At 35.2% G+C, this 10864-nt stretch overlaps 1 protein-coding gene across 1 annotated transcript; it reads right to left on the reverse strand.

The window, feature by feature from the left end:
- Positions 1-1063: 1063 nt before the first annotated feature.
- On the reverse strand, positions 1064-9083 carry LOC113762890 (adenylosuccinate lyase-like). Its single transcript, XM_027306517.1, has 10 exons — positions 8553-9083; positions 8197-8349; positions 6745-6960; positions 6367-6549; positions 5919-6140; positions 5382-5498; positions 5093-5236; positions 4726-4827; positions 3692-3760; positions 1064-1606 (listed from the first exon to the last, which is right to left on the reverse strand). The coding sequence occupies exons 1-10, from the start codon at positions 8757-8759 to the stop codon at positions 1373-1375; spliced, it is 1647 nt and encodes a 548-aa protein (XP_027162318.1). The 5' UTR covers positions 8760-9083; the 3' UTR covers positions 1064-1372.
- Between the last annotated feature and the right edge of the window lie 1781 nt (positions 9084-10864).

Raw genomic sequence — 10864 nt, forward strand, 5'->3', positions numbered from 1 at the left:
GTGAGATAGAAAGGATGGCTTTATTCAAACACATCATAAGGGTGGAGTTGGATGCCTATAAAACAAGTTCAAGTGGGTGCATTGCAAGTTGAGTAATAGGATTTAGAGCCATTAAACCTAACAAATACATATGAATTAATGGAGGAAGTAACATTATGAAACAATCTCAAATAAATCTGCACTAGAGCATGCATAAGAAAACAATATAATTTTTCGTATTGCTACACAAAATATAAGCAGTCCGAGTTCATAGCAGACAATTGATATAACGGCTTCAACTGATAACAACAAAAACTGGCTGACAACACACAAAGCAAAAATAATAATAATAAATAAAGAAAAGTAAAAGAGTTAAAAGGAACACAGTAGAGAGTATCTATATAAAAGGAACTTTCACATATTGAACACATGAACCCAAAAAGGAAAAACATACCAACGTAACCGAATCAAAGAATTAATCTATAGAAAATGGTACATGCTAATTTTAGCCCCAATTAAAATATATAATGTTTCAAGGCTCCTCATGAGCAGAATGGTAAATTTAAAGTCTTGCAAAATTAAGTGTAACTGGCTCTCTGTCCGGTTCCATAGTCATATAAATGATAGGTACAAGAAGGGAGAAATGATATACCAGCTAGTATAAGCGGTAAGACTTTCGTTAAACTCATCTAATTTACAAATCTTTGGATCTCTTCTATTTCATTAGACTCAACTCCCATTCACAAGATATTCATCGATCACAATTGGGAATTTCATGAATAAGTCAAGATTGACATAATTTAACCAAATCAGGGACACTAAAATGCCTCAATTTACCCCAATTCGTAAAATTTGTTTTTGTTTACAATAATATCAGCCTGCAAAGTTCTTGTTTCTCCATTAACTCTCTCGTTGTAGCATGCTAGCATTCTTGTTTCTCATTGTAGCATTTTTGTAGTATAAGAATCAATTTTCAAGAAAAATACACTCCAAGTTGAGTCATACAAGGTGATAGTCCAAAATCTTTGTGCATGTGACTATCACCTTTTCTCACAATCCAGAACACGATGGTGGATCAAACTACTAGGCATTCCCAATCGGCAACCACGTACAATTCTCTTTTCGAGGGATCCAAGAAACTCGATCAGAATACAAAAGAATGCCCACATCTCAGGTAAATGCATATTGGGGGAAGAAAAAAAAATGCTGTTTCGCAACATTTGTGCCTAAATTTCAAGAAAAGTGCTAAGTGGTCCCTCGATCTGACTAGTAGAAATGAGAAATGCAAATGTGTTTTCCTCTGTCCATATGAAGCAAGTTCTCACAACTCAAGCTCTCAATGAAGTCGAAGCAAATCAGCACTATATTTCACCTGACTTGCACACTCCTTAACCTATAAGACCCTAGTTCCATTCACTAAATTTATGGCTGTCTTTATGTTTTTTGCCAATTCAGCCGCTGCTCCAACATAAGTTTGGGGTGTTAAATTCAAAAGCGTCATCATTGCATCTCCTGGTATATCCAGATTCTTAATAAATTCTCTCATGCTCTCTTGGGTCACCGCTTTTCCTCTTGTTAGCTCCTTTAGTTTTTCATAAGGCTCTGGTACACCATATCTTCGCATGACCTAAAGACCAAAACAAAAAGATTATCACGAGTCTTCGATTCTACAAAAGCTATAAAATTAACTCAAGCTAGTGATATGAAAAACATCCAGAATCTCAAAAAACAGTAAAATCAGACATTCAAAACTGCAGTGTGTTCAAAAGAGACCAAAATAATTGTGAATTAGTCAATTACTTCCTAGAAAAGTTCCTTCCCACTGCCACCTCAGACCATTTCTTGTTAGGGGAAAAGTATCTGGATCACTTCCAAACGATGGTGACTTATCATCTCTAGTACTTAATCCAACCCTCTACAGATTATCTGTTTGCCTCCACATCATGCTATCAACCTATTCAACCACCCAGCTAGGCCTTCTCTCTCGAGACCAACCCACATTCACCCCTTACCCATACAAACCTCTCCAATCTTCTCCCTCTACCAAATCTTAACAGTCATCACTTCTTCAGTATTCAAGCTCTATCCATATTACCCCAACTCCAAGTGACCACCCAGACAACGACTTCCAGACCCAGCACTTCTCATGTAAAAATCAAACTAAAGACGAGATTAAACTAAGTATTTAGTCATCTGTGTTAAACATATCTTGAACTGAGTAAAAGAAGATTTTTAAAAATGAAAGATGCTTCCTCAAATCCTTGAGGTCTCTACATGTTAGTGAAGAGGGAGTTCCCGGCTTTTATTACATGTGGTATTCTAGAGAGTGCATAAGATTGTGGGCTCGTGTGTCATGAAAGTAAAATTGAACAACTGAGTGCAAATTCATCATTTGCAGCATTTAGGAGTGTGCTTTTGTTGTCTATGTAAAGAGCTTAGGAATCGTCTTACTAGATGAACAATTGGACTTACTCTGCTTGCAGAAATTACTCAAATTTAGTAGAGAATCCTATTGCTGTAGAAAGACAATTTCTTCCATCCCTCTGTATCTGAGGGATGGAAGGCAGCTGTCAATGTGCTTTTTGTGTTTCCATGTAGTTCAGTCTTTTATGTTTATTTATATAAAGAACTTAAAAAGTTTCCTTTTCCAAATCTGTCTTCCTTAAGTTGTCATTTTTTTCCCTCTTTTGCTTGCACTCTTCCTAGCTTGAAGAACTGCGAGTCAATCAATTATATGTTATAGCTCAAAGCATTTAAAAGATTTACTATAAATATTTTGCCTTTCAGGTAGACAACAGGCATAGCCATGAAGACAGTACAGGAGTTTCTATTAGTTGGCCTCAGGGAAAATGATCTAATTATATATTTCTTTTTCAAATCTGAAGGTGTTAACAATTACATAGAGAACTCATTAAAGATGTCGAAATGTAATAAGCCATTAAACTTGTACTAGAATCTTTCCCGTAACTCTTTTCCCCATTTAACATGGGATCTTTCCATCATAGACATTACAAGAGTTAGTTAATATAGAATTGCTTACGTACATAAAAGATAGTAAACCTGTATGAGATCTCCTTATGCACATGACATAAATCCAGACTGCTTTAGTAAATGAAGTTCTAGGCAGACAAAGCACTAAAACCAATTCCATACTTCTCCCTTTAACTTCTGAACTTCATTTCCCACATCCTTGGAAAATGTGAAAAACTGACACTTGACAAGGCATTTAAAGGGGAAATCAGCAGCATTTGGATCTGAAGTGTTAATCCACTTAAAAGTTCAAAATTTTGGATAACTTCAGTAGCTCAAAATTAGGGATGGTCTGGAGCAATGTCCCCATGTAGTTTAGAGGAAACCTACTAAACTTCATAAGCACATGCAAGTCATCCAGTACCCCCTTGCCATGTAGTAAGACCATCTAGCCTGAGAACAGTAGACAGCAAAAGTCACACTGCACCCAATTGGAAGCAAAGGAAAAACCTACCAGAAGGAGAAGTTATAGGACTAAAGCTTGATGCAGGGAGAAATTATAGAACTAAAGCTTGATGTAGAGTTTTTCTGCCCAGTATGCTAAATAATACCAACATTTTATCAAGTTACTGAATACAAACTTCTCAAACATGCAACAAAGAAAAGTAGACACTAAGTAACTAAAAACACCAAATTCAATATCAATATATTAAGAAGATATCAAATAAAGATAGTCACGCACAGTTTGTATTGGTTCAGCAAGCACCTCCCACGTGCGGTTCAAGTCTTCACTCAAGGAAGCTTCGTTGACCTACAATAAAACAAGGCCAACCAAATTAGAAGCAACAAAAATGATGCCCAATGCACCAGTTTTTGCAAAGTTCTTAATATTTAAAAAAAGATAAACTGCTTTGATTCTTTCATCTGAGAAAAGAAAAAAGAGAAAAAGAAAATATATGGGAAAGAGTGCATAGTTTCCTTCTGGAATGGATTCAACAAGGGAAAAGACAAAGTGGATTTGCCACAAGGAGCTATTATTCCAGTATTGTCAGAAATGCATTTCTTGTACAAATGTGAGATGTATTAGAGGCCACCAATTGTCAGCTGAGGTAGTTGACAAAAATCAACAAACATTTAATAATAATAATAATAATAAGAGCTGCAGCAGCAGCAACATCAACAACATCAACAACAACAATAACAATAACAATAATAACAATAACAATATAATAATAATAAAAACCACTACTTTTTAGCAGGGGTGAGTGGGAAGGAAGAATGAAAGAAAAATGTGGAATAGACCCAGATGACACATATCCGTGGCCTATATCCGATTCTCAAACAACTTTTGCCTACTGATAAGCCCTAGCTAAAATACTAAAGCAACCCAACATTTCTCAATAAACTATGTTCTACTATTGGCCTGTGAAAACCACCATAAAGACTGCTCTAACTGAAGACCTTAAGAATCTTACTACACTATTCCCTCTGAACTAGTAATCATGATAAACCAATTACAGAGAAAACTGGTTGAGCAACTTCACAAAGTATAAAGCTTACTAACAGCTATTCCCTTTAAACACATCCCAAGACATAATCTCTTCAACAAGTTATTCCCCCTTCATTTCCTGATCAGCAATACCACACCAATGAAGTAAGATGACCATGAGACTACTAATTCCACACAAGCATCTTTCGTATATACAATATGCAACATTCAATACCCCCTGGTACTCATATTTCTTGACCATCAACGAGATAACTATTGTCGAATACCTGAAGCTTTCCAATGCCCGTTAATGTATTCTTGTAGGCTAGAAGAGAGTGTCCTAAACCCACACCCATGTTTCTCAAAACAGTAGAATCAGTCAAGTCCCTCTGCAAATGACAAGCACAAAATTCAATAAGTAACTTTAAGCAGATAAAAGTGCAACTACAAAAAGAAAGCACAAGCCAAAGTAATTACACATGCATATCAAGCACAACCTTGGGATCTATCAAAAACAGTATCTAATCAACTTTCTTTAAATTGAGTAACAACATCCCCAGCCAGGGTAAAAACTTCTGAGTACAATGATGATATGGCTATTTACATAGAGCTGAAGATGACACAATTGAGAAGAATAAAATATTGCACATTTACCTGCCAACGTGAAATAGGTAACTTCATGCTTAAATGGGACAAATCTCCATTAGCCACTCCAAGATTTCCTTCGCTATTTTCAAAATCAATTGGGTTAACCTTGTGAGGCATTGTAGAAGATCCAATCTCACCAGCTTTAGTTATCTGCTCAAAACCATGTATAAATACCAATCTTTCATCGAGAGACAACATGTTGGTAAACATGAAACAAGTGTACATATATATACATGAGAAAAGTTTTCATATAAGAACATAGACAAAAATTAAAATAACAAAATACAGCACTGACCTGCTTGAAGTAACCTAAAGAGAAATATCCCCAGATGTCTCTATCAAAATCAACTAGAATGTTGTTAAACTGGATTATAGAATGAAAAAGTTTGGCCATGTAGTCATGAGGTTCAATCTGCATTGTAGAATACTCAAATCAAAACCATGAAGTATTGAATTGTGTCATTATGTCAAAGACGTAAACCGTGGTACTTATTATCATGAAAATGTCATCAAACCAGAAGATCATTCATTGTGAACCAGTATTAAAACCTTCAAACGAGGCAAAACCAAGCAGATATTAGTAAAAGGACACAGAATCACAATCTAGAAAGCGCCAATTGGTAATTCTAGTGGTCAAGTGGCAACTCAAAACACTGTGTGGCTTAATGTATGTCTACAATTGAATAAGCTTCTAAATCTGCCAAAACCAAGCCTTTAGGATCAAACATGACAAGCATCCCATAATAGATTTTAATAAACTAGTCAAGGACAATAAATAAGGGATAAGAAATGAGAAAATTTGAGGCAGAATATGATTAGTTTAGGAAAATACTTGAGGCACATAGGGATTGAAATCAATTCCAAGAGATGCCACAAATTCCTCTGCAACTTGCGGCCAGTTGATATCAGGATACGCCACAAGATGTGCATTATAGTTTCCAACAGCACCAGCAAACTTCCCAAGTATTTTAATTTTTGAAGTATCCTGCTTTTCTTGACTTAACCTGAATGCAAAAATTGCCATTTCCTTTCCCAAGGTTGTAGGTGAAGCTGGCTACAAAGAAATGGCAGATATGAGCAATTCATTCAAGTTTTTAGCTGTTTGAACAGTAAAGAATCAGAAACAGATCCAGCAGTAAAAGTCATAAAATATATTGGAGATTCATTGTGCCTTAAAAGGGTAGAATAATTCAGGTTGTATACCCACTCCCAACACCCCAACCCCCTCGGGCTCAAAGAAAAAAAAGATAAAATAATCAGAAAGAAAAATCGACTGTTACCTGCCCATGGGTGCGAGAAAGCATAGGAACGTGAGCATTTTCTATAGCGATGTCACTTATGGCTGAAATCACTTCATCCATAGCAGGTAATATCACCATAAAAAGAGCTTCTTTCAGCATAAGTGCATGAGCAAGATTGTTAATGTCTTCAGATGTACAGGCAAAGTGGAAAAACTCGAGCACCTAGACAAGCAACAATAAAAATACTGAACAAACGCAAAACATACAGAGATATTATTTTGGGTTCTATAATTCTTTTGAAACATCATGCAGGGGAAATCAAAAGAACTCAGAGTCCTAATGAGGCCATCACGTCATGTCCATAGAGTAGAAGCATGACATTTCCATTCAGTTAACATCAAAGTTCTAAACTGATACCTTTCCTATCTCTGGGTGTGACTGGCACCTTTGCTTCAAAAAGTATTCCACTGCCTTGACATCATGGTTAGTCACTTTCTCAATTTTCTTGACTTCCATGGCATCATCTAAGCTAAATCCATCAATCAAGCCTTGCAGATAAGTCTCAGCATCTTTAGAGAATCTTGGAACCTCAGGAATTTCAGGAATTTGAGAAAGTTTTGACAACCATTTCACCTACAAAAAAAAAGAGATTTCTGGCTACGATTTTGTTTGAAATTCATGAAGGCAGAGGCGACAGTAAGGCAAAGAAAGAAATAAAGGACATGAAACACCCATCATCATCTGTGAGATGTTAAAGTGCTAAAGCTGCTCATCCAAATTCAAAGAATAAGCATGATCAAGTTAGCAAGAGAATTACAGTTGCAAAGTAATTTATTAGAATGGCACAGTAGACTTGGAAAGTCTGAACATAGCTCACTTCAGCATATTCACACATACTATATATGACTCAAGAGCAAGGGGTCCCCTCTAAGAGGTCTCTGCTCATGAACTGAAGCATTTAACCCACAACAGAGATAAACCAACACACTTTGCCAATAGCCCTCATACAGATCTCAAGTTAGGATGGCCAGAATTTCATGTCATGCCACATTTGCACATACAGGGAGTAAAACTCCTTTGTGGATTGTTTGCCAACAATTTATGCTTTTAACACCAATTGCATGTTGGCAGCACTTTCAAGCCTCACGACATGATCAAAACCACAAATCAATACTACTATCCAGCGCTATCTAACATCATTCTGCCAATGTCTCAGTCTCCATCAGCATACAGAGCGTAAAATGTAATATGACAAACTAATCTCTTTTTTTCCTCATTACAGTATTTCTGCTGCACAATCAATAAATATTTAAATTTCAAAATGAGATTTCTAGAGAAGCTTTGGTACTTTCCTTCCCCATAACAGCATTTTGTGGTAGGAGTCACTACTATTACTTAAAATTCCTGAAGTAAAGCTTCAGCAGGTGCAATTCAGCATGACTAACAATACAAGTATCAAATTTTAATAATTTCATTTCCTTTCAATCTTACAGAATTATCAGACAGACCAAAATAAAACTTCCAGCACAAGCCCCCAAAAAAAATTCAAAAAGGAAAAATATGATTTCTGTGCTCTAAAGTTCAAAATCAAGATAACACAGAAAGTAAAGCTCCAAAAACATTAAAGTAAGTCATGTCATGTATCCGTTTGTCCACCCATTTTGCCCTTTTTCCTCTTACTTTATTTGAAGCCGGTACTGATTAGATAAGTTACTTCCAGCCAGAATCTTAACTAATCAGTTGACCAACAATTTTCATTATGCTTTGAAAACTTGTATGGTGAGATGGTTTGCAACAAGAACTATCTACAAGTCTGGGAAGCAATTTAGCAACATTACCAGTTAAGGAATTGCACTATTAGAAGCATACCTCAACTAAAACCCGAAAGCGAATTAAACCATATTCGCCCACATAAGCAGCTAGCTCCTTGACCTTTGCCCAATAACGACCATCAAGAGGACACAAAGCCGTTAAGCTTACGAGCTCCAAATCATGTGAATCATCACCAGACATCTTCCTTCCCTAGAAAATAAAAAAAATTCACAAAAACCCAATAAAATTTCAATAACAAAGCCCCATAATAGTAACACAAAAATTTTTAAAAAAATCCAGGTTCCGCCTTCCCTTGAAAAATAAGCAAAAAATAAACTGTAATTGCAAAAATAAAAATTTAAATAAGCATGAAATCATCAAAGTTTCGTCAAATTAGAAAAAAAAACCGTTACTTTTTCTACAGCTTCAGTACTGCTCTCTTTTGCACTGGCTTTGCAGTAGCGGTTACTGAGAGTGTAAAACGAAGCATTTGAGAGGTGAGGAAGACGGTGATGGTAGGGAAAACGGAGGTTTAAGGTTCCATAATTGCAGATTGGATTGTAATATGGCGCCGCCTGGCAATTGATACCAGATACCCTAAAAGTAGCCTCCAGTTCCATTGGGCTAGACTTCTTCCCTGAACTGAAATCACTGACTTCTCTCAGTTGCTTATCTCTCTCTCTTATCCTAATGGTTTGGGCGTTTATAATATAGAGTTGGCGGCGATTTCGCCCCAACAGAAAACCGCATTTGTCCTAATTCAGCCCTAATTCCTAATTCTTCCTTTCACACCCAGCCGTCACCACCACAAGTTACACCCACTTCCCTTCCTCCTCACCCAATTTGCCTTCCTCCACTCATCAGAGACATGACAATAGCATCATCTCCTCAATACCGACGCCGGCGACTTCATCTTGCTAAGGTAAGTTTCTTTCTCTTCATTTGTCCCTTTTTTTTTTTTTTTGGAAAAATGATATGTTTCGTCCCTTCATTTCATAAAAATATTATTTTCGTCTTGCACATTTAAAACGAAACAAATTTGTCCTTCACATTTGAAAACCCAAGCTTTTATATCCTAAAAATAAACTCTCAGTTATGAATCAAACCATCTAACAACCCGATTACAAATTTTGAGGATAGAATTGATATATCACTCGCAAAAATATATTTCCAACAAATAAATTAAAGCAATTAAAAAATCTTAATTTAAACTCATTTGCTTCTTCAAAATAACGAAATAGTGCTAAAACTCTCAAGCACTAAATCCTTAGCTCTCAAGCACTACAAAGCACTACACCCTTAGTGCAACAAAACTGAGGAATATGTCTAAAGGTTTAGTGCTTGAGAGCTTTAACACTATTTTGTTCTTTTGAAAAAGTAAATGGATTTTAATTAAGATTTTTTAATTGTTTTAATTTATTTGTTGAAAATATGTTTTTGCGAGTGATCTATCAATTCTACCCCCAAAATTTGTAATCGGGTTATTAGATGACTTGATTCACAACTGAGAGTTTATTTCTAAGATGTAAAAGCTTGGGTTTTTAAATGTGAAGAACCAATTTGCTTCGTTTTAAATGTGAGGAACGAAAAGAACATTTTTACGAAATGTGAGGGATGAAACTGGTCATTTTCTCTTTATTTTTTATTTTTTCTCTTTTTTATTTCTTTGTTGCAAGTATAAAACGTAGGGAAAAAGTCTCAATGGCCCTCCAACTTTTAACCAAATAAAGTTTTAGCCCTTCAACAATTATGAGGAAACTTTTGGCCTCCAATCTATGAATAGTGTAAATTGTTGACCCTTCTGTGAATTTCAGCCGTTATGAGTAACGGAAATGAGGGCATTCTTGTCCATGTAGAAATATTAATCAAGCAGTAAACTCAAACTCCTACTAAAAAATAAAACCATTTTCTCTAATGAAATCTGTAAAATCAAACTTCTCCTCAACTTTAACAATGCTACCCAAATGCAACAAATCCTAGAACGCCTATTTAAAGGACAAAATTAAAAAATTAAGAAATTTCAAAGATTCCAAATTTTTACCGCCTAAAAGTCACTCTTTAACACAAATATGTACAGAATTTATAAAACCAACAAATGGGTTTTTTGAATCTTACAAATACAAATAAAATCAACATATTTACAAGGAAAAATGATCGGTTTCATCCTTCACATTTCACAAAAATATTCTTTTTGTCCCTCACTTTTAAAACGAAACAATTTCGTCCTTGACATTTAAAAACTGAAGTTCTTATATCCCTGAACCCAAATTTCAATCTGAATCAAACCACCAATTAATCTGATTAGAAATTTTAGGGGTGTAATTGGTAGATCACTTGGTTAATTCAACATGATATTCATGTAAAATTTAATGAACCCAAAAATAAAAAATAAAAAATTATAACATAAAAAAGAAAGATTAATCTTTCCTACATTATCATCGTATACACTGACGGTTTTATGTACCGCCATATCATTTCAATTTAAATTTAAACACCAAATTTTATATTTATGATACACATCTAGATTCGCAAGCGGATATACTAACGGTGTATGAAAAGATTTACCCAAAAAAAATTCTATTATTCCAAGACAAAGAATGGCCTTTTATGTTATAATTTATATATTTTTTGGATTAATAAATGTCATGTGAATATGATGAAATTGACCGAGTGATCTATCAATTCTATTTTCGAAATTTATTACTGGGTTATTGAATGGTTTGAT

The sequence above is a fragment of the Coffea eugenioides genome, chromosome 2, assembly GCF_003713205.1.
Source record: "Coffea eugenioides isolate CCC68of chromosome 2, Ceug_1.0, whole genome shotgun sequence".
Classification (NCBI taxonomy): Eukaryota; Viridiplantae; Streptophyta; class Magnoliopsida; order Gentianales; family Rubiaceae; genus Coffea; species Coffea eugenioides.